At 36.2% G+C, this 25,337-nt stretch overlaps 1 protein-coding gene across 1 annotated transcript in view; it reads left to right on the forward strand.

The window, feature by feature from the left end:
• Positions 1 to 12,113, forward strand: part of ZC3H13 (zinc finger CCCH-type containing 13) — an 89,200-nt gene extending 77,087 nt beyond the window's left edge. Inside the window, exons 12-16 of the mRNA XM_011974641.1 lie at positions 3,863 to 3,966; positions 4,362 to 5,585; positions 6,299 to 6,823; positions 8,883 to 9,035; positions 10,276 to 12,113. Of these exons, the coding sequence (XP_011830031.1) occupies positions 3,863 to 3,966; positions 4,362 to 5,585; positions 6,299 to 6,823; positions 8,883 to 9,035; positions 10,276 to 10,496 (2,227 nt within the window). The 3' untranslated portion in view covers positions 10,497 to 12,113. The remainder of the gene's footprint in view (positions 1 to 3,862; positions 3,967 to 4,361; positions 5,586 to 6,298; positions 6,824 to 8,882; positions 9,036 to 10,275) is intronic.
• The last annotated feature ends 13,224 nt before the right edge of the window (positions 12,114 to 25,337 follow it).

Consider the following 25,337-nt stretch of genomic DNA (forward strand, 5'->3'; position numbering starts at 1 on the left):
TTGGGGCTCTCATTAGTTGATGGGGAGACAGTAATTGACTAAGCTGATCACAGTGTTCATGAGAATTCTAGACTCTGATTGGTCAATTTTGAAGTTCTATGGGTACAAAACAAAACTTACTAGAATTAACTGCTTTTTTGCCTCCAACTGGGATAAACACTGGTTTACCTTGGCAAAACATACTGAGAAAATAATTTATGTATCTTCAGTTTTCTTGCTCCTACCTCCAGCTCATTTGCCACAGGGTGAATACAGGCTCCCTACTTTAGGCTTTTTTCATCCTCCCTATTGTGGGTTATGGTTAGGGCCAAACAACACAGCACAGAAGTAGAACCTTCTTCCCTTAGGTCTTGGCTACTCTTTAATTTGCAGCCATGGTTTTCTGTAGTACACCCCCTGGATTACTTTCCTGCTTCCCTCTCCTTACATTTTGAACAATCTTACCTGAACATAAACTTCAGAGAGATCTTTTTTAACACATGGAGGCACAGGTACATATTCCCGCCCTCCCCATCCCCCACTTTTCTGACCTCTTTATTTTCTAAGATTAAAATTCTGAAATCTTTGTTATTTATCTTTTATTCAGTCCTATGTTTTCATTAATACAGATTGAGCATCCCAAATCCAAAAATTCAGAATTTGAAATGCTCTAAAATCTAGTGCTTTTTAAGCGCTGACATGACACTCAGAGGAAATGCTCATTGGAACATTTCAGATTTTCAGATAAAGGATGCACAACCAGTAAGTACAATGCAAATATTCAAAACCCAAAGCATTTCATGGATAAGGGATACTCAAACTGTATTTTTTTCATGCTTCTGATATCTGCTTGTAATAGCAAAAGTTTTTCTGGTTTTTCATGGTTAGACAATCTAAGAGTTGACAATGACCCCAGAAATTTAGAAGTTGAATAACTCTATAACAGAAACTATGTGAGATTAATATCTTAATCTTTCATTAACTGTATTGTCATCTCAGTAGTTCAGTTTATCCAGCACTTTTTTTAACTGCTGTTATGTAGAAGGTTTGCCAAATTGCCGTATTTTATTTTACTCTAATTGTGTTTATTTAGGTATTTCCTTGAAATAACTTTTTCTCATGTTTTAAATTTTCACTTTATTCCAGTCTATCAGTTATCTCTTGGTGTGTAACACATCACCACATAAGTTAGTAGCTTAAAACAACAACCATTTATTTGCTCATGATTCTGTGGATTGGCAGTTTTTCTTGGGCTTAACAGAGTGGTTGTTCTGCTGGTCTCACTTGGAGTAACTCATGTATCAACATTCCATCTGACAATGCAGCTGGGCCTGGAGGCCCAGGATTGTCTCACTCATGTGTCTGGCAAATAGGACATCTTGTTTCTCCTTCACTGGACCCCCTGAACTTCAGTAGTCTAAACTCTGCTTTGCATGTGATGGTAGAAACATAGCAAGAGGGCAGAAGCTGAAGCGGCAAGGCCTCCTGAATCCTCTTCACATCTGCACAGTGTCACTTTCACCCCATTCTCTTGTCATAGCATGTCATTAGATATGAAAAATGGGGAAATAGGCCAGTTATTGATGGGAGAGGAGCTTTGGATAAAGTAGTACACAAGCTTGGGCCTGTGAATTGTCATATTACACCTGGGGCCTTCTCCACATGGTTGCTCATCTATATAAAGGAGCTGTCTAGGATATACATGTGTTGCAATGTTTTTGTTTTATTTTTATTTCAATAGTTTTTGGGGTACAAGAGGTTTTTGGTTACCTGAATGAATTCTGAGATTTTAGTGCACCTGTCACCTGAGTAGTGTACATTGTACCAAACATGTATGTTTTTGTCCCTCACTCTCCTCCCATCCTCCCCGTTCTGAGTCTCCAAAACCCATTATATCACTCTGTATGCCTTTGCATACTCATAGCTTAGCTCTCACTTACAAGTGAGAGCAAGTTGCTGCAAAAGACATTATTTTGTTTTGTTTTTTTTAAGAAAACAAAATGGCTAAGTAATACTCCATTTTTTTATGGCTTTTTATGGCTAAGTAATATTCCATGGTTTCATGGTGTATATATACCACATTTTCTCTATCCACTCATTGGCCAATGGGCACTTAGGTTGGTTCTGTATCTTTGCAGTTGTGAATTTTGCTGCTATAAACATACATGTGCATGTGTTTTTTTCATAGGATGACTTCTTGTCCTTTGGGTAGATACCCAGTAGTGGGATTGCTGGATCAAACATCTCCTTTTAGTTCTCTAAGGAATATCTATACTATTTTTCATAGAGGTTGTACTTATTTACATTTCCACCAGCAGTGAATAAGCATTCCCTTTTCATCATGTCTATGCTAACATTTACTGTTGTTTTTTACTTTTTAATGGCCCTTTTTATAGAAGTAAGGTGGCATCTCATTGTGGTTTTAATTTGTATTTCCCTGGATGAGTGATTTTGAGTATTTTTTTCATATGTTTGTTGGCTGTTTGTATGTCTTCTTTTGAGAAATGTCTATTTATGTCCTTCGTCCACTTTTTGATGGGATTGTTTATGTTTTTCTTGCTGATTTGTTTGACTTTCTGATAGATTCTGGATACTAGTCCTTTATTGGATGCATAGTTTGCAAGTATTTTCTCCCATTCTATGGGTTTTCTTTGTTATTTATTTTGCTGTGCAGAAGCTTTTTAGTTTAATTAGGTTCCATTTATTTCTTTTTGGTTTTGTTGCATTTGCTTTTAGAATCTTGGTCATGAAGTCTTTGCCTAGGCCATTGTCCAAAAGAGTTTTCCCAGTGTTAATTTCTAGAATTTTAATGGTTTCAGGTCTTAGATTTAAGTCTTTGATCCATCTTGAGCTGATTTTTATTTGAGGTGAGAGAGATCCAGTTTCATTCTTTTACATGTGACTTGCCAGTTTTCCCACCACCATTTAGTAAATAGGGTGTCCTTTCCCCATTACGTCTTGTATGGTTTGTTGAAGATCATTTGGCTTTATTTCTGAGTTTTCTATTCTGTTCCATTGGTCCGTGTATACAGTATGTTTCTTAACTTTCGACCATAGTATTTATAAACAAACAATATTAATGAAAAAACAGGTAGTCAAATTTTGACGAAAATGGCAGAAAACACTAGAATAAGTACCCAAGAGATATAAAACGCTACTCATTTAAAGCTCAACTAAGGAACAAAAAGTATAATGAACATATGAATTATTTTATTGTCAACAAGAAAATGACTTCCAAGAAGGGAAAAGGAACTGATTTTACAGTATACCCACAACATATCTGGCTCTGGGTTTATGACATAACTGATTTATTCCTCACTGCAGTTTTATGAGATGGACTCTCATTTCCCACCCCCCCAGCCCCACCCCCCCATTTTCAGATGAGGAAACTAAAGTTCAGTGACTTCAAGGAACCTTCTAAAGGCTGCATAATAACTAATGTAGTTGTAAGTTGAACTCATAGCTTTTTTACTTCAAAGCCAATATTAGGTTTTCTCATTCAGCTCTGCAGCGTAAGGCATTTTTATATCATAAGAATGCAAAATTGCTGAATGTTTGTATTAGAGGGTACATTAATATATTGATTTCTGTGCTGCATGTTACCGCCTTGCAGTATTTAAATCTGGCAATTTTCACTTGAGTATTCTACATGTATAATGAAGAAGAGGAAGAAATGTCATATATTTTAAGTTCACAATTCTTAGCAAATGAAGTAAAGAATTTTTATTAAAGGCACTGAATATCCTTTGTATGATATACCTCTGGCAATATTGCTTTTCTACAATTATATGTTCCAGTTACAGTAAAGAGATACTAGTAAAAACAAAGAAATCTCTTTTTGCCCCCTAGAATTTTATAAGTTGTGTTTGCTTGCCCAATTTAGGAAGCGCTATAGAAATGAAGGGAGTCCCAGCCCTAGACAGTCCCCGAAGCGCCGGCGTGAACATTCTCCGGACAGTGATGCCTACAACAGTGGAGATGATAAAAGTAAGCAGACTCTGTTTTCTGTCTCTCTATATTCATATTCGTTTGTAACCATGAAACCATCCTTTCATACTAGTAGGAACTGATGAATTAAGATTTTTAAAAAGTTGTCTTGCTTTGCTGTCTCTAAATATCTCCTTTTGTGACTAAAGTGTGTGTTAGAGTACTGTCATTTTCTACTGTTTATAGTAAAGCCATATTTTTATTTTGACTAAAATTATTGTCATTTTAAAAGTTTTAAAATGATCTTGATCTCTTGACCTCGTGATCCACCTGCCTCAGCCTCCCAAAGTCCTGGGATTATAGGTGTGAGGAGAGATTGGCTTATTATAATTTATCTGTACCATGCAGTGGATATTAACCTGGTGAGAGTGTGATTGCTTTTATCTTTTATATAGATGAAAAGCACAGACTCTTGAGCCAAGTTGTACGACCTCAAGAATCTCGTTCTCTTAGTCCCTCGCACCTCACAGAAGACAGACAGGGTAGATGGAAAGAGGAAGATCGTAAACCAGAAAGGAAAGAGAGTTCAAGGCGCTATGAAGAACAGGAACTCAAGGAGAAAGTTTCTTCTGTAGATAAACAGAGAGAACAGACAGAAATCCTGGAAAGCTCAAGAATGCGTGCACAGGACATTATAGGACACCACCAGTCCGAAGATCGAGAGACATCTGATCGAGCTCATGATGAAAACAAGAAGAAAGCAAAAATTCAAAAGAAACCAATTAAGAAAAAGAAAGATGATGATATTGGAATAGAGAGGGTTAACATAGAGACAACGTCTGAAGATGGTCAAGTATTTTCACCAAAAAAAGCACAGAAAAAGAAAAGCATTGAAAAAAAACGTAAAAAATCCAAAGGTGATTCTGATATTTCTGATGAAGAAGCAGCCCAGCAAAGTAAGAAGAAAAGAGGCCCACGGACTCCCCCTATAACAACTAAAGAGGAATTGGTTGAAATGTGCAATGGTAAGAATGGTATTCTAGAGGACTCCCAGAAAAAAGAAGATACAGCATTCAGTGACTGGTCTGATGAGGATGTGCCTGACCGTACAGAGGTGACAGAAGCAGAGCATAGTGCCACCGCCGCTACTCCTGGTAGTACCCCTTCTCCTCTATCTTCTCTTCTTCCTCCTCCACCGCCTGTGGCTACTGCCACTGCTACAACTGCGCCTGCAACTCTTGCTTCCACTACTGCTGCTGCCACCACCTCTTTCAGCACATCTTCCATCACCATTTCCACCTCTGCCACCCCCACCAGTACCACCAATAATACTTTTGCCAATGAAGACTCACACAGAAAATGCCACAGAACACGAATGGAAAAAGTAGAGACACCTCATGTGACTATAGAAGATGCACCACATCGCAAACCTGTGGATCAAAAGAGGAGCAGCAGCCTTGGGAGCAATCGAAGTAACCGTAGTCATACATCTGGTCGTCTTCGCTCCCCATCCAATGATTCTGCCCATCGAAGTGGAGATGACCAAAGTGGTCGAAAGAGAGTACTGCATAGTGGCTCAAGAGATAGAGAAAAAACAAAAAGCCTGGAAATCACAGGAGAGAGAAAATCTAGGATTGATCAGTTAAAGCGTGGAGAACCCAGTCGAAGTACTTCTTCAGGTAATAAAATTGAATTATGATCTAGTCACTGTTTCATAGGTTAGTATATTTTATACGTATTTTAATTCTAAAGTAATGCTAAATTGGTTACTTTACATGTTGCCTTAAATTTTATGGAACTTTTTAAAGAAAAGCTTAGCTGCCCCATCGAAATGTTACCTGTTATCACATTAATACCAACATTATAATAGAAATACATACAATAGTGTTAATCAGTTTAGTATCAGAATTTTAGTAGTATGTCTTGGTGGAAGGGTTTATGTGTTCAAGTCCCTTATCAGTGCCTATGATTTTAACCTTCCTGCTATTCTTCATGCAGTCAAGGCTGCCTCTTTTGACCACAGAAAATAAGATAGGGGAGTAGGAAGAGATCAAATAATGGAGTGATTAGTTCTATTAATGCCTAATCATTTTATGTACTTCTTGGAAGGTATTTTATGGTTATAGTGGAAATAGACAAGGAAACTTTTTTTAAATTTATTAGAACTTTGAGAGAGGAATTTTTCTTAGAATGACTTATGTGGTATTTATAGAGAGAAATATATATGTAGAATATAGAAATATATAGAACATATAGAGATAATATGGAATATAGAAAATTATATAGAATATGGAAAAAGGTAAATTATGTTTTAAAGGATCCTGAAATGAAGCATTTTGTTTCTATTTTATCGTGTGCTAGTAACTCTTTGTACATGGTATATTTATTTTAGATCGCCAGGATTCAAGAAGCCATAGTTCAAGAAGAAGTTCTCCAGAGTCAGATCGACAGGTCCATTCAAGATCTGGGTCATTTGATAGCAGAGACAGGCTTCAAGAGCGAGATCGATATGAACACGATAGAGAGCGCGAGAGAGAGAGGAGAGATACAAGGCAGAGAGAATGGGACCGAGATGCTGATAAAGATTGGCCACGCAACAGGGATCGAGATAGATTGCGAGAACGAGAACGAGAGAGAGAAAGAGACAAAAGGAGAGACTTGGATAGGGAAAGAGAGAGACTAATTTCTGATTCTGTTGAAAGGGACAGGGACAGAGACAGAGACAGAACTTTTGAGAGTTCTCAAATAGAGTCTGTAAAACGCTGTGAAGCAAAACTGGAAGGTGAACATGAAAGGGATCTAGAAAGCACTTCGCGAGACTCTGTAGCCTTGGATAAAGAGAGAATGGATAAAGATCTGGGATCTGTGCAGGGATTTGAAGACATAAATAAATCGGAGAGAACTGAGAGTCTGGAAGGTGAGTGCTACCTCTTTTTCGGTGATACTGCTTTCTTTCTTTTCAGATTTCATGGGAAACAACTGTTTTCTTTTGAAAGGGCATCCACTAATAGGCACATTGACTTCATTCTCCATTCTTTTATAGGGGAAGTAGATATCAGAAGGAAAAGGCCTATGAGATACAGACACGTATATTTTTTAATGTGGTCCCCTCTACTACCATTAAGGCAGATTTGGTTCACATAAACCTAAATGAAATAAAAGATTGTTCAGTGCGTATAGATGTTGAAGAATAACCATCACATCCTTTTCTTAGATGTTAAAAAAATAAGATTACAAAAATTGAAATGACTTCTTAGTTCAGAGAGGGATTCAGATAATTATTAGTGAATCCCTATTTTCTAGGGCAGTTTAGAACAAATATATAAAACAATAACACTACCTGAAACTGTATTTAATGTCGGATTGACTAGAATCCCACTGGTACTCCCCAGTCCTAGAATAGGAACGCTAAGTCCATGTCAACCTTTTGGCCCACTCAGAGCCAGCCCCAGCTGTGTGAAACCTCACTCTCCATGCTTCTACTCTTTACCCTTCAGCCCCCATTTACTAGACAAGCTGACTTGTGCCTTTCCATTCTCTGCCCTTCTTTGTACCACTCATACCATTGCCTGATAGACCTTTTTCTTTTATCTCATCTTTCTTACTCAAACTTCAAGTCCCAATTTATACATTATTTTCTCGATGAAGCCTTCTCTGCTCGAGGCACTTACTGTTTCAAATTCATCTCTTCATATTACATTTTCATCTCAATTTTGAGTATAAATAGCATCAAATCATGAAGCGTGGTACAACCCTGGGATATAATTGAATATAATTGAATTAATCATTATCATAGCTCTCTGTGATTAAAGTCAGTATCCCTCATCTCTAAAATATATAATTTGCTAGTTATGATCACAGACAATATAGCATAGAAATGTATAACTGAATCCCTTGCTATGTGATGTAAAGTTTTTACTCAAAGTAGGAAAATGAGTTGGATCACCTTGAAAAATGAAAAATCCTATTATGTGCATTTATGTTTAGATGTATGTTTATATGACGAAGTTACTAAAATTGGTTACCTTAGAAGTAACTTAGTGAGGATATGGGGAGATTACTATAGAATTTAATAACATGGAAAATCACTAGAATGACTAGAAATGTCTTATAACTTCTTATATTTTATTTGCTGCAAATTCATACCCATAAAGCATACGGTTACATTTTGAAACTTAGTATTGTAGATTCAGTGAAATGTATGGTTAGCTAGTGATTATAAATGTTAAGTGTATTCTGTAATTTTAGGATTAAGTTCACAACTAACTCACCAAGAGACAAAGTTTAGCATAGGTGGTTGAAAAAAGTTGGTAAAATTAAAAAAAAAACATACACTAGTGGTACTCACAAAGTTATTTTTAATTGTATTAAAGCATTCTTCTAAAAATTGTGTTCGTCAGTGAATAAGATCATTGAGATAGGGAGGAGGAATTGAGATGTAGAGAGAGAATTAATGGCACTTCTTGTATTTTTACCTCACTGCTGTAAAGTTTATATAATGAGCTAAATAATATGAACTAAGATTTAAGCTTCAAGTAAATTTTTGAAATAAGTTTGCAAGTTTTTAAATTACTTTAGATAAATTGTGAAAATTTGAAAATGTAACTTCAAAATCTTTTGAAGTTAGACTTGTCTGAGTTTTAAAGTTTTAAATTATCAAAAATTAACACAACACACAATCAACATTAGTATGTTAGTAGTAACTTTTATTTGTCATAATTGTGATCTTATAACCTGTTCTGATAATTGCTGTCCAGATTGTATTCTTGCTGTTAAAATTTAATTTACCTAATTAAATTTTATTTATGTTTTCTTTTGATATTGTCAAGTATTTGAATAAGTAAGAGATGTAGTTTTCTGATGAAAAAGATGTTTTTCGCATTGTTATAATGTGTGTACCCTCTACCTTTTGGTTTGATTTAGTCATCCCCTCCCTTTAACATTGCCTTTGATCTGAAATTAATTTGTCTATTTAGCAGGAGATGACGAGTCCAAGTTAGATGATGCACATTCATTAGGCTCTGGTGCTGGAGAAGGATACGAGCCAATCAGTGATGACGAACTAGATGAAATTCTGGCAGGTGATGCAGAAAAGAGGGAGGACCAACAGGATGAGGAGAAGATGCCAGGTAACTTTGCAGAGGTGGTTAAACATGAAAGTTACCTGTTATATGGTATTAGAGTATTCTTACCTTCTACTCTGTAAAAATTGACCTAGGGCACTTATAATTTTTCCCTTTGTATTTTACTTAAGGTTGAAAGGCCAATAAAATGAAAATTATAGCCCATATGCCTGCTTATTTTTAAGTAGGCATTGTCTGTGAATTACAAAGGCCCTCATTTAAAATAGCAAAATTCTAAAGTTTATTTTCCAGAATTTAAGAATCATATTATATGACTTGGAATCTAAACAAATACTGATTGTCTAGCAATGTTCTTTCTACATGGTAGGTATATGGTACAAAGCTTCACAACTGTGGTGACATAAGCCAACTTTTTAAACAACCTGTCAGAAATTTACAGTAGTTGAAATTGTATTTGAACACTATATACCTCTATCAGTTTTCTAAATTTGGTAATTATTTTGACTCACAGTACTTTGCGTGTTACCAGAACTCACTCTAATGATTATGCCATGAAGCAACATCCCTTAACATTCCTCTTGAATCATTCCAATTAGCTTCTGATCATTACTAACAGTTTTTTTAAATCACAGTGAGGATCTTTTCTTTGATTATATAAAACATGAAATTTTTATTTTAATTTGCTCTTATGTTTTGCAATTTTTTCTACTGATGTAGAAGGTATGTATGATTGTTATCTTTGTTATTTGCTGGTATTAGGTATTTCTAAGTAGAACATTATTTCTTCAACTGTTCCTTCTCAGTGGATGGATTATTTGCTCTCAGTGTTAATAATAGTCACTCTCTGACTCTTAAAGGGATTTCATAATGAAATAGTTGTTTTTAAAAATTAAAATGTATGTGTACTCACACTGCAAACACATGTACTCCTAGATTTAACCCTTAAAAGGATTCTGGTACCAAGTTTCAAAAGATTAGACCTAATCTGAGTGAAGTCAATAGAGTTCTTTCATTGGGGATCTCCCATAGAGTTAAAATGAGTTACTCATTTGGGTGGGTTGGGTCACCTGTTTTCTTTTGGTGGGAAGGTTTTTTATTTGTCAGAGTCCTTAGATTCTGAATATTATATGGGAAGGCTTTTATTTTAAGAATAGGACATTTTTGGTTTAAAGTACTTTTCATTTAATGTTTTCTGTGTTTTCCTTGATTTATATAAATTTCTGTGTAGATAACAAGACTGCTATTTCTTGGTGTAAAACAAATCTTACTTTTTAACTTTTTACAGATCCCTTAGATGTGATAGATGTGGATTGGTCTGGTCTTATGCCAAAGCATCCAAAAGAACCACGAGAGCCTGGGGCTGCACTCTTAAAATTCACACCTGGAGCTGTTATGCTAAGAGTTGGGATTTCTAAAAAGTTGGCAGGTTCTGAACTCTTTGCCAAAGTCAAAGAAACATGTCAGAGACTTCTAGAAAAACCGAAAGGTAGTTTCATTTTACTTTAACTATATGCTGTCTGTTAACCATTTAAGGTGCCATCTAAAGAGGATTGTGATCTGTTCTAATGTAGCACTTAACACTGTATAGAAACTATTTTTTGAGAAATCATTTATAGTCATTATTTAACCCTCATGGTCAAAGTTTCTCTTTAAAATTTATTTTGAGAAGAGTTATCCCACAGAAAAGTTGGAAAAAGAGTACAGTGAACTTTTTGTATTAAAATTACTTATTAACAGGCCAGGCGTGGTGTAGCATGTCTGTAGTCACAGCTGCTTAGGGAGGTTGAGGCAGCAGGAATGCTCCAGCCCAGGAAATTGAGGCTGCAGTGAGCCATGATTGAGCCACCACACTCCAACCTAAGTGACAGAGCAAGACCCTGTCTTAAAATAAAATAAAATAAATAACCAATAAATTACAATATCAAAGTGCTCAGTGGTTTGCCCTTGGCTAAATGAAATAGAGCCAGGAAAAAAGACTACATATTTTTCATGTCTAAAGAAATTGGGTATTTTGGCAGCCCTTTCCCCCTAGACACCTACCCAAATGCAGGTGTGTAGGTTGAGTCTTTAACAAAGTGGTTAAGAGCTTGGTCTGTAAGGCTGGATGATCTGGATTTCGGTAGGCACACCACTTACTAGCTATTACTTAATCTGTGTGTTAGTGTCATCATCTGTAAGTTAGGAATAATCATACCACCAACTTCCTATGGTCATTAGGAGCAAATCGGTTATTACAGGCAAAACACTTAGAACAGTTCCTGGCATATAGTAATACCCAATAAATATTAACTGCTACTTTGAAAATATCATACTGATTTTTGACCTTACTGCAACAATTTTCAGTTATTCCAGATTATCTAGCTTATGGATTCTGGTGGTGGGGGTTGTTTCGTTTTGGTTTTCGCAGTCTCTGTCTCATCTAGTACCTACCTTAGTTTATTTTGCAACTTACTAATAGTTTATTAATGGGGAGGGACGAGCAGATGGTAAAAAGAAGGAAAAAGGGTAAAAGGTAAAAGCAACAACATTAACAATTTTATATCATGTCCCTGGGCATAAAAGTTTAGTTAGTATTAAATTTTATCAAAAAAAATTGTGTTACGAGTTTTATGAATTCATGCCCTTCCTTTCATCTATTAGCATAGGCAGTAAATTTTTTTATTTTAATATAGCCCAGTAAACCTAGAGTATACATGTACAAAATACATATAAATTATAATTGTGAACGTGTATTAACCGAAAAATGACCCAAGACTTAGTTCTTGCCCTACTCTGTTTGTCTTGTTTGGTTGGTTCTGTGACCTTAAGCAAGTAACTCCTGTGAGCCTCAATTTAATTTGTAAAGTGATGGAATAAAACCCCTGAAATCTTACCCACCTCTAAAGATATTTGTTTCTGTGACTTTTGCTAGTGGCATTTCAAGTTAAAACCTGGTTTGATTTTGCTACCCATGAAATACAGTTCGGCCCTTACTTAAGGATGACTTAACCTAAACAAGGAAAATATACACTGTAAAGGGTGGGATGATGTGGCTTGACAATCAGACCTCTTCTATTTTTTGCTGCTATGGTGATTATATTAGAGAACTGAATCTTGATTAAAGACTTTGTCTTGTTTGCTGCCGTATCCAGGGTCTAATTATCTATCTATATTTTCTGCTATTGCCCAGAAAAGTGCCTGACATACATAGTAGGTATTCAGTAAATATTTATGAAATAACTGATAATGATTTTTCTATTCCATTTGGTCTATTCAAGTGTACCAACATGAAAGAAAACATAATCATACTTCACATATAATTTTTAAAAGAAACAAAGCTTAAAGCAGAAAACTTACAAGTGTACTGAAATTGAAATTGCTTTTGTCTAAGTTTTCTAATTGCACTAAGGTTAAGTTCTATTTTTAATTTTTAATTTTTATGGGTACATAGTAGGTGTATATCTTTGTGGGGTACATGAGATACTTTGATACAGTCATGCAATGTGTTAATAATCATGTCATGGAAAATTGAGTATTTGTTCCCTCAAGCATTTATCCTTTGTGTTACAAACAATCCAGTTACCCTTTTAGTTATTTTTAAATGTACAATTAAATTGTTATTGACAATAACAGTTTTTACAACAGGGTGTTATAGTCACCCTGTTGTATTATCAAATACTAAGTCTTATTCATTCTATTTTTTTTTTTTTGACCCATTAACCATCCCCCAAACTTCCCACCCCTACTACCCTTCCCAGCCTCTATTAACCTTCTACTCTCTGTTGGTTAAGTTCTTTTCAGCTAAACTGTTAAGAATGCATTTAGTCTGTTTCTTGAGTAATTTGGTGCTGCTCAGTTCACAACTATGAAGAGACTAGAAATTTAGCCATGTTATATACTCCCTGAGCAGGTTTGCAGGTGTGTGTTTTGTAATCTACTATTTTGAAAGCCAAAAATAAGGATCCCAATAAACAGAAATGTGTGCTAATGAACAATTTTCAAGGAAGGGTGTAGGCTCAGTGCATTTCTTTTATATTATATCTGTAGTGGAATGGTAGTTAATGTTTTCGTTTTTGTTTTTAGTCATGTGCATGTATGACTATATCATTGGTTGGTACAAACATTGGTATATCTGAATCATCTGAAAAACTGCCCCTTTTTTCCCTTAAGGTATTCTAGTCCAACTATGGTGATTCTCATTCTGCAAATCTGGTGGTAGAGCCTAGGAAATGTTTTTAAAACAGCTCCTCAGCTGATTCTGATAGACACCAGTGTTTGAGAACTAGTTTCGAGCTTTTCTATTTATTTACACCTTTCTTAGGTTACATACCTATTGACTAGGTGTATTACATAAGACTGGTTTCTTGTTAATTATCTAATCTCAATACTTACACTTTGCAGCCCAGAAAATTGAAGTCAGCTATGTAATGCAGCTCCATTTTGTTCTCAGTAAAATATGTCTTTTGTTTTTACCCAAGTGTCTACTGCTTTTCTTTGTGGGTTCTAAAAGTAACCTGCTTGATCGTGTTGTATGAATAGAGGCAATACCTGCTGTCTTTCGTACTCTTGGCCGACTCTTACTTATTTGGATTACTGACTGGTCCTATTTTGTTATTTTGATTTCCTTTGTGTCTATTTTTAACCCAACCTCTTTATATTTTATTACATCTTTCCTTAATTCTTCTTCTGGGTTTTTTTTTTTTTTTTTTTTTTTTGTATGTTCAGTGTTTTCTCCCCTACCTTGCATGTTGTGACTTAAAACTAAGTGATTTTAATTTAATATATGTCCTAGGTTTTTATGGTGACCAAATCTAGGACAAAATTTGCAGGTTGTCTGACTAACACTTAATCACTTTCTTAACTATTTTTTTTAGAGGTCACAGACTTAAATATTGTTATAACATTTGAATCTTGCTATAATAAAGTCTTGAAATCTAGAACTCTAAATAGTAGTTGATGGTAAGCAGTATACTGAATTAGAGTTCAGTGATTCTTGAACGTCTCTTTAAAACATCCTTTAAAAACATTCTTTAAATAAATTCCCTGGTGCTGGGGGCAGTGGTTCATGCCTGCAGTCCCAGCACTTTGGGAGGCCAAGGCAGGCAGATCACTTGAGGTCAGGAGTTCAAGACCAGCCTGGCCAATATGGTAAAACCCCATCTCACTAAAAATAAAAAATAAAAAAATTAGCCAGGCGTGGTGGTGTATGCCTGTAATCCCAGCTACTCGGGAAACTGAGGCAGGAGAATTGCTTGAACCCAGGAGGCAGAGGTTTCAGTGAGCCAAGATTGTGCCATTGTACTCCAGCCTGGGCAACAGAGAGATACTTTGTCTCAAAAAATAAATAAATAAATAAATTTTAAAAAATTTAAAAAAAAATTCCCTGGGCTCTACCCCGAGATCTACATACAGTCTGCTTTTCTTATATTTTAAGTAAATTTAAAGTGGCTATCAGAATATTTATTCTTGTTTGAGACTACCAACATAACTACATATTGAAGGTGCTTCACAGAGAATATATTGCCTTTAATATGAAATAATTTTCACCAATGTTGCTAACTTTAATAAAGTATAGAATTTGTAGAATATTCAGTTAGGTAGTGGGTAACCATTTTCTATTTTAGTAAAACTTAATGCATGTTTATTTTTTTTTGAAAGACGCAGACAATCTCTTTGAACATGAATTGGGGGCTCTCAATATGGCCGCATTACTACGAAAAGAAGAAAGAGCAAGTCTTCTTAGTAATCTTGGGCCATGTTGTAAGGCGTTATGCTTCAGACGGGATTCTGCAATTCGAAAGCAGCTTGTTAAAAATGAGAAGGTACTGTTATTTCCTTGGAAAAAATACAAAGTGAATAGTGCGAATTTTTCATTTGGTTGTTTTATTTTTCATTTGGTTGTTTTAAATTGAGATTGCAATCCTATGTTTTTATGCGTTTGGTTTCCTAATCTTTTACACATGTAAAAGGAAGCATGCCATTAAAAAGTATAATATACTTTATTTTACTTCAATAGTATTAATGAATATTTGTTTTAATAAAGTTTAAGATATTCTATTTATGTTAAACGTTTTTTGTGAAAAGTTTTCAACAAGCAAACATATTACAAAAATTTATTTAAATTGAAACTCAAGGAAAAAATTTCTTAGAGCGGTGAGGATATTTATGAGAGTAGTATTTATGAGAATGTACAAAGTTGGAAGAAAGGGAAGTAAAGTGACCCTATATAAGTATTTGAGAGGAATAAAGAGATTGAGAAGTAAAAGAAATAGAATTAGATTTGGAAGAGATCTATTAATGAAATCTGGTAAACCCAAGATGAAAACATTTTAGACTCTTCGAAGCTAAGAAACTGGGATTTTTGGCCGGGCGCAGTGACTCACGCCTGTAATCTCAGCACTTTGGGAGGCCAAGGCAGGCAGATCACGAGATCAGGAGATCGAGACCATCCTGGCTAACACGGTGAAACCTTGTCTCCACTAAAAGTACAAAAAATTAGCCGGACATGGTGGCAGGTGCCTGTAGTCCCAGCTACTTGGGAGGCTGAGGCAGGAGAATGGCGTGAACCCGGGAGGCGGAGCTTGCAGTGAGCTGAGATCACGCCACTGCACTCCAGCCTGGCAACAGAGCGAGACTCCGTCTCAAAAAAAAAACAAAAGAAACTGGGATTTGTATTTGGGGTAGTGGATGAGTGGGCATAGGTAGTACAGACTGAGTATCCCTAATCTGAAACTTTCTGAGGATCAACATGACCTTCAAAGGAAATGCTCTTTGGAGCATTTCAGATTGTGGATTCTTAGATAGGGATGCTCAACTGGGTACATAAATGTAATACAAATATTCCAGAATTCAAAAGAATTTCAAAATCTGAAACATTTCTGGTCCAAAGCATTTAAGTTGAGGAATACTCAACCCGGATGACAAAAAGAGAGTTGGTGCGATTCTTTGCTTAGAAAGCTTAGAGTAATGATAAAATGGTTAACTTCACTAGCTTTTTACTTAGGGGCAGTTAGGAAAACAGAATTATCTTTGACTATGTAACTTTCCTAAAGAGAAGTTTCATTAAAGAAAAATACTCAGATTTAGGGCAGTGGGTAGGCGGGATTCAATTTTTAAAAAACAGAAGAATGAGTTTATCTCCAAAGATTAAAATGGAAACAAATATGAGGAACAGGCGATTTTTAAAACACGTCTTGACTATATAATCAAGTTTTCCTCACTTAAAGGTCTGGTTCAAGATTACTTTTGACAGAATCACTACAGTCATTCCCCTTTGCCCTCTGATTTCAGTATGCACTTTTCTTTGTTTCGTATTTTGTAACATTCCCTGGTCCCTTCTCTGTGACAATAACTTTCCAAAAAAATGCTAATGTAACTTTAAGTCACAGTAATATAGATACACATTTTAGTATAAGGGAGGTAGTAGTTCTTCAGCATACTGCATGATTAGCTGTCTTCTAAAGGATTTATTCAGTTCTCGAGCTCACTTTTTATGGGACATTGAAAGATTGGTAAGGAGTATAGAATAGAATGTTGAGCTTACAGAAGGAAAAACTATGTGAGGAAGGAACTCATGACACTTATCTTCGTAGAACGGAAGGATTGTCAAGTAGAGGTAAGATTGAATTACAGTGTAGCACCATAGAAGAGCTTTCATTTCATCCCATGGAAGAAATAGTGCCATTCAACAACAGAATGTGCAGTGTGTTTTTTGTTAGTTTTGTCATTGGAAATGATGATGTAAAAACTGGTTGATTACCTGTCAGAAATCGTTGAGAGGATCCTACTTTAAGCAAGGGGTTAAACTAGGTGCCCTCTAAAAGTTTGTTTTCAAAGATTCATTGAGCCCAAACACATTTTCTGATTTTGCTTTGAAATCCAATAAAGCTGATTTAATTTAATATTCAAAATGAAATACTCTTATAACTTTGATATTTTGGGTAGAGGTTAATCTTTCCTATTGTCAACTAATAATGTACGTCTTTTTTAAAGTTTGTTTTTGTTTTCTTCAAATAGGGCACCATAAAACAAGCTTACACGAATGCCCCAGTGGTAGACAATGAATTACTTCGATTGAGTCTTCGGTTATTTAAGCGGAAGACTACTTGCCATGCCCCAGGAAATGAAAAGACTGAAGACAATAAACTTTCACAGTCCAGTATCCAACAGGAACTGTGTGTGTCTTAAGACCGAAGTTCAATATGGTATTTTTGGTACTGTCTTCCTTCAGCAGTGCATATTCTTTTGCAAAGTTTTTTGGTTTGACAAGCATTAGTGACAAAGGCAGAAAAGATTTATCAGCCGTGCTAAAAGAGCGAAGAATTTTGGTCTTTAGAGACACTCGTTTTGGCTAACTTAAGATTTTACGTTAATTTTTACATAGTCCTTGACACTCATGCAAAATAATGTGAAAACATCTAGATTTAGTAGTTTATGCTGCGCCTTTTGTTAAAACTGAAGATTTTGGGAAATGGTTGTCACTGCTCTTCCAGCCTATGAATATTTTTGTGAAATGGAACCATGGATTTATGTCTGGATCATCCATACAGAACCAACATTTGTATACAAAAACAATGTGTTCATCAAAGTAATTGCTCACATTGTGCAGTATGTGAGCACATGTATGTGTACAGTATGTGAGTATGTGTACAGACCATGTGAAAGGGAATGCTGGTCTAGCTAACATGGTATGTTTGTAGGCGAATCTCTAGCAGAAGGAAGCCAAAATATTTTTTTCCTTTTGAAAGTTTTTAAAAAATTATTTCATGGGTCTTTTTTTTAATTAATACGTGTGCATTGTTACAATGTATGTTGGATGTCTTTTGACTCTAAATGCTTTTTTTGTTATCAGAGATTGTGTACTATTTTTATTTTTAATAAATGTAACTTCCCTTTCCTTGTTTTAGATTTACTTTGCTCTTCATTAATCTTATTCCTGATGTTCTAAAACATCAGTCATCAACATTACATGTTTCATGCTTCAGATATTTTACTGCTTGTGTCCTTATTGCTGGATAGCTTTAAACAGAGTTGATGTACTTCAAATGTAGCTTGTTAATACTTAAGGCATCTTCTTGGAATGTGGCTTTTGAAGAAAAAAATTACTCAAAGCAAACCAAGAGTTAACAAACCTAACATAACCTGAGGTTTAATATTGTACTGTCATATTTTTTAGAGCTATAACTTTTGATTATATTAAACTGCCTCCAGCTGTACTATGTAAAACAGATTTACTTTTCAAAATTACAGTATACCTGCTTTGTTCTGTATGTATATGTTTAACTCATGAAGTGGACTCTTAGAAGGATTTGAAATGGACTCTGGCCACAAAATTTGTGAGCAGACAGTAGCAGTGATAATAATAAAAGAAGGCAATCAAAATTTAATTTTATCATGCCCTCTCACAGGTTTTTGTTATAATTGTAAGCCTATATTACTTGTGTTAGTAGTTTTGTCTCTATAGGTAACATAATGACGGTGGTGCAGAGTTTCTGTTCAAGAAACATATGTTGTAAAGTTAATTTATACAAGATAGCCGCCAAAGGAAATGGTCTTACTTGCAAATGACTTTGAAAGCATGCATAATTGCACACAGAGCAAGAGAAAACTTTAATCAGAATTTCCTTGTGTCCTTTTCCTTTACTAAGTGTTTTGAATTTAAAAAAAAATATGACCTCAGAGAATGAATACTATTTAGGAAGCCACTTCCTGATTTTAGTGGATAATACTGTTCTCTGTAGCACAAAGATTTAAAGTCCTAGAATTTCTAATCCTAGTTCTCAGAATTGTAGAATATGACAAAAATAATGGTTTCCCCATTTGTCCACTGACTTCAGGGATATTTCACAAGCTATTTATTTATAGAATGAAAACTATGTAGTTAAATCTGTCATTCAGTTAACCATGTTGTCTTTCAGTTTGAAATCTTTGTTATGTTGCAAAAGAAAATTTAGAACTATTCCTTTGTTCACTTAGTCACAGCATTCAGAGCTTTATGTTTCCAGTGGAAATGTACTGTTCAGTCTCATTTTCTTTTAATTCAGCCATTCTCAGTATTAGTAACATACACCTATAAAATTTTTATAAAGCAAAATTTTTAATTGAATTTCTCATAAAAGCTCTTGGACCATAATTAAAGTCTCAGTTAAACTAGTATTCCCAAAAAACAATCTCCCAGTCTATAAATTGTTTGCTAGTACAGTTAAAAGGTAATCTATCTCATAACTGATGGCTCAAGTCTATCCAGTTGCCATAATTGCACAATTGGATTCCAGCTGCTGGTAATAAGGAATTGTCTAGATAGATAAAGGGCAAGAGTATGTCTGCAATCCAAAATAAATGAGAGTTAACACATAATTAGCTGTTTGATTTTTTTGGCAGCTATCCTCACGATTTAGTAAAGGGTCTACTAACAATACCCAACTTTATATAAGAAAGTTTTGTAAGCATACCTAAGTAGTAACTTGATATGCTAAAAAATCTGACCTGTCACTTCACTTCACTCTGACCAGTAATTGCAGATTGTCTTCACCATCCTAACCCATGACTGCATTAGGATTTTATGACTTACTAACTTGAAAATATGTGGCATTGGTAGAGTATCCCACTTTACTCCTCACTGTCCAATTGTGTAAAGATTAACATACATACTATTGTTGATGATGCTTTTACACCCAACTTGCTATTTTAAAAGGTTATATGAACCCCTCCCACTTTTAAGGATATTCCCTTTTACTGATTTTCCTAGCTAAAATTATATAGCCATCTTTCTAAATATTTTATTTAAATCTGATCTAGGACTTGCCTTATTTTATCATTTTTCTTTAATAAACTCCAATAAACTTTGTTTATTCATTAATTTTGTTGATCTTTCCATTTGAATATTTTGAATGACACTCGAGAATCCAAGTTTAAATGGTGAAATATTTGTATTAAATAACTTTCTACATGCATCTGTAAACATAATTTCTCAACTTTATTGCACTGTTTCTTTCAGATGTTTTTCTTTTCTAAATTATTTTTATAGAGATGGGGTCTCGCCTAGGCTGGTCTCAAACTCCTGGCCTCAAAGCCATCCTCCCTCCTTGGCCTCCCAAAGTGCTGGGATTACAGGCATGAGCCACCATGCCCAGCCCTTCTTTTTTTTTTTTCCAGAGGCAGGGTCTTTCTCTGACCCCCAGGCTGGAGTGCAGTGGTGGGATCATAACTCACTGCAGCCTCCAACTGCAGGGCTCAAGGGATCCTCCCACCTCAGCCTCCCGAGTAGCTGGGACTACAGGTGTGCATCATCATAACTGGCTAATTAAAAAACAAAAAAAACACTTTGGTAGGCCAAGGCCGGGAGGATTCCTTGAGCACAAGAGTTCAAAACCAGCCTGGGCAACAAAGTGGGATACCATCTGTGCAAAAAATACAAAAATTAGCCAAGTTTGGTGGCGCATGCCTGTAGTCTTAGCTACTCGGGGAGGCGGAAGCAGGAGAATTGCTTGAGCCCAAGAGGTTGAGGCTGCAGCGAGCTGTGATGGCGCCACTCCATTCTAGCCTAGGCAACAGAATGATACCCTGTCTCAAGTTACAAAAAACAGCGGGGGGACAGTGGGGAGCGGTGGTCTTGCTATGTTGCCCAGGTGATCCTGAACTTCTGGCCTCAGACAATCCTTCCATCTCAGTCTCCCAGAGTGTTCAGATTACAACCAATAGCCACCACCTGGTTATACTGTGATAGAAGTACAATTGGAGTAGCTCAGGTAAAAACGGGAAGTAAACAGACGTGAATAAAATGTAAATTGCAGTGATTACAATTAAAGAAAAAACCAAATGGCAGAGATGAGAAATAAGTGTAGCCATTGGGAATTGGGTACTACTTCAGATTATCAAGAAGGTCTTACGTATGAGATGAGTCCTAAAAAATGAAAAGTAGCTAGCAAAGAGCAAAAGGGGGAGGAGTATATTTCAGGCAGAGCGATGGGGGTATGCAAAGGCCTAGGAAAAGAGTTTTGGTGAATTCCAAGACGAAAATACTAGTGTGGCTTAGCATTGGGTGGAGGGGGTGGGGGTTGCTAGAGAGAAGGTATAGAACAGTGCTGTTCAACAGAATGTTCTACAATGATGGAAATATTCTGTAAGTGTGCTGCCCCCCAAAAAATGGCCAATACAAGCTTCATGTGGCTTGTATTAAACACTTGAAATGTAGCCAGTGTGACTGAGAAACTGAGTTTTAAAATTTTGTCATTACTTTTAAATAGCTGTATGTGGCTAGTGGCTACCGTTTGGGGTGGTGTAGGTATATATCTTGGCGAAGCCTTGTGGAATATGGAAGTGGTTCCCACAGTACAGTATAAAACAAATTCTTCTGTACGTTCTAGTTACTTTCCATGGCAAGTGGTACTGATTGTTTTAGTTTACTGTGGCAATATAACATTTCCTTTTAGAACAAATGTTAATAACTAAACAAATTAAGTAGTCAGGTAGTGCGGAAATAGGACAGAAATTACTGGTGCTCAGATAATTGAAGTTTAGAATATGCAGGCAATGTATGAAGTTGGAATTTCATTTGAAAGCAAAAGTAATAAGGAATAATGAAAGGATAAAAGGCATTCAATAACCTCAAAACAGGCAAGCAGAAGAGAAAAAAGCAATTTAGAACAGGTGAGACAAATAGAAAACACATGAATGTAAGCCCAAATGTATTCACAAATTATGTTAAATGAAAACAGATTCAGTATCCAATTAAAAGACAAAGATTATCAAACTGCAGAAAAACAACTACATGTTGCTTATGAGACTGACCTAAAACATAACAAGCTTTAAAAGTAAAAGGATGGAAAAAAGACACACCATGTAAACATCAAGAGAAAATGACGTTACTGTTAATCAATTATCCCTATGTATTTCATATGTATTGCTGTAGTGCTTGCCAAATGCTGGTTTTCTAATTCCACTGTTTTTCTACACTTACTGGAATTCCCTTATCCGTTTTTTTCTACTTTATTCACTTATTTATGTCAGTATAAATTCATGGATTCCTATTTTATTTCATGGGTTATAACTCATTATTGCTCAAAATGTCCAAGTTTTAGACTTGTTAATGAACTTCTGTGTGTATGTATGACAATTCCAATATTTAATGCCAATTCAGAATCTGTTTCTATTGTGTGTTGTTTCTGTTGGCTCTTTTTCATGTTTTCTTCTCTACTCTTACGCCTGGTTGTCTTTCACAATATGCCAAAATAGTGTCTGCAAAATTGTTTGTAGAAAAAAAGTTGAGGTCTAAGATGCTATTGTCCAGACGCAAGTTTTGTTTGCTTCTGGGATCACTGTCAGACTGAAAACATCTTAATTCAGTTTTAGGAACTAAGACGATCTGAGTCCCCCAGATGACCGCGTCTTGGCTGCAGTTTATGTATGGGCACTTGTAGCTCACTGTCATTCCCAGGGTTCAGCCTTTGGGGTCTAGATCCAAAGTACAAGGGTTCATAAGAGCCTCCATTCTTGGTGAATCCCATGTGCCAATGTTTTCTGCCTTCCCCAAGAGGACATCATAACTTACGAACAGTTCCTCCGTCTCTTTTCCAGATTTTTTAATGGCACCTGGGCAAAATTGACCCCAAATGTCAGGTTCACCCCTGGGTATCTTATCTCCTGAATTTTGGCCCAAGAATTTTTCATCATCTTACTGACTTATCAGTGTTCAAGCAGAATTTTTTAAATAGATGTTTTGTCCAGCTTCTCCAGTTCTTAGTGTGAAGTTGTTCTGAGTTATCTAGTCTCCCATTACCAGAACAGTTTAATTTTTTTCTTTACTTCCATTTCATTGCTTTAGTATTTCTCCATTTTATTACCTATACCTCATTTGGTTTCCCACAGTATTTTTCTTTTTTTATAACTCCTTTCCTGAGCTCATATTTTTGTGATTTCATCATCTGTGATTTCATCATCTCTTCCTTCTTGCTTCTTGTTTTGTGGACTTTCTTCATGGAGGCAATTGAATCACTAGATTTTCATATTCATGTTGAATTTTTTTTTTTTTTTTTTTTTTTTTTTTTTTTTCTGAGACAGCATCTCTGTTGCCTAGGCTGGAGTGTAGTGGCACGATCATGGCTGACTACAGCCTCCACCTTCCAGGCTCAGGAGTCTTCCCACTTCAGCCTTCCAGGTAGCTGGGAACACAGGCACACGCCACTACACCCAGCTGATTTTTTGTTTTAACATTTTTGTGCAGACAAGGTCTCCCTATGTTGCCCAGGCTGGTCCGAAACTCCTGACCTCAAGCAATCCTTGACTCGTCCTCCCAAAATGTTAGGATTACAGGTGTGAGCCACCATGCCCAGCTTATTCATGGTGAAGTGTCACAGAACAATATTCATCTCTTCTGTGAAATTTTTCAGATGGTGAATATTGTTTATCTGTTCATTTTTGCTAATTTCTCTTAGTTTTTTAATAGAGTATCTTTGTATCAGTCTTATGGCAGTTCCTTTTTCTTACTTAATACTGGATGACTTGTAATATACCATTGTTTGCAGGAAATCAGCCATGGTAGCCTTCCAGACGTCACACACATGCTTCATCTTTTCTGCTGATGTCATAGAAGCATGCTGGCTCTTGTAAATAGGGTTCCTTGTGATTGCTCGTGTAGGTGGCCCTTCTTCCTCTCCTCCCCTGAACCAAACCAGGTCCAGGAGGACCTCCACAACCAATCTTGCTCTTCTCTGCTCCTAACTGATTGTTCCAAACAAGGGACATAGCTTTTGCCTTTCAAGGGGAACCCTCACATTCAAAAGCAGTATTTTTTGCTGAGATTTGCTACTACCTGGTCCCTCTCAACTCTTACTGCACTTCCTCCTTTCACTGTCTCCTCATACTACTTCTGCTAAATCTCAGCTGTTTTGGCAGCCCTTATGTCTATCTTGACATCTGAAGTTTGTATCTTATCTCCTACATTCACTGGAAACAAACTTTATGGAGATTTTTACAGTCTTTTTGTTGCTTTTATACAATTTATAGAAGAAAAACAGACGTATGCAGCATGTTCCTACTAAAGTTCTTTCCAAGCTAAAATTCAATCCAAAGGTCACTTTAATCCTCAGGTTGGATAGTTCCGTCAGGATGCATTCTTAGATGAACACCTATAATGGGTTAATACTTGGGATTATGGTATCATAAACCAAACACATAAATGTGATTTACGAAATAAAGGTTATGGATGTTATCCTGGTAGGTAGGAATCATATTCTCTCTTTAGTCACATTTCCTTTACAAATCATATTCTCTCTTTAGTCACATTTCCTTTACAATTACTATCACATGGCTACCTCTAAAAGTGAAGGAGGCTGGCAAATTGAGCATTTCGCTTTTCTAGCCCCCTTATTAGAAATGACCAGAAGGGATGAGGGTTGGGTTATAGGTGTTAGCTTTGCCAACCAACCAATAGTGTCTTCCATAACTTCAGAGAAACATAAGTAAGGAGAAACAATGGTACCAGTTAAGGCCTGTTGATGCCAACTTCATAAAGCTAAATAGTAGTCCAGAATCCAGAACGAGTTCTGATTCTAACTCTGCCACAAACCGGCAAAATGACTCTGTCAAGCCATTGTACTTTGGCTTCCTCATCTCTCAAGTAAGCAGGTGGCAGAGAATCCTAGGATTTAAACAGAAAGCTGACATACAATAGCTCAGCGACATGCCAAAGATGTGTTCGTTTCCTTGTCAGGAGCTGAGAGCACCATTTAGAGTACAGGGTAGGAAAAGTTCTCATTGTTTAATAGCAAGAGGAATAGGGCAGTATTTTGACTAAGGAAATCCTCTAATTGCTTCTCAAACCCTTCTGCATCACAGACAGATTTTAATGCAGGGTAGGATTTCTGGGTCAGGATTTTCTCCTGATACTAACGTAGAGCGTATGTGTGGGTACATAAAATTATGGGCCCCTCTCCTTGAATGTGGATTGAACTTGACCAACTTCTAACGAGTAGAAATGGTAGAGGTGAAAGCATGTGGGTTGAGAGCTTAAGTGGTGGCTTGTTTCTTGGAATATTCATTCTGGGGAATGCCCAGATGCTAGGTCATGAAAACATTTCAAGCCACCCTGAGGAGTTCGTGTAGTGAGAGGCCCAAGGCCTCCTGCCAACAGTCGTGTGAATTGGCTGTCTTGGATCCTCCAGCCCCAGTTAGGCCTTCTTTAGCTTAGTTTTTGTTTTTGTTTTTGTTTTTTTAAACTGGATTTGTTCCTTTATCGGAAAAGGTAAGGAATACATATATATATATATTTTGAGACTGAATCTCGCTCTGTTCCAGGCTGGAGTGCGGTGACACTATCTTGGCTCACTGCAACCTCCGCCTCCTGGGTACAAGTGATTCTCCCACCTCGGC

The sequence above is a fragment of the Mandrillus leucophaeus genome, unplaced genomic scaffold (assembly GCF_000951045.1).
Source record: "Mandrillus leucophaeus isolate KB7577 unplaced genomic scaffold, Mleu.le_1.0 Scaffold147, whole genome shotgun sequence".
In the NCBI taxonomy this organism is placed as follows: Eukaryota; Metazoa; Chordata; class Mammalia; order Primates; family Cercopithecidae; genus Mandrillus; species Mandrillus leucophaeus.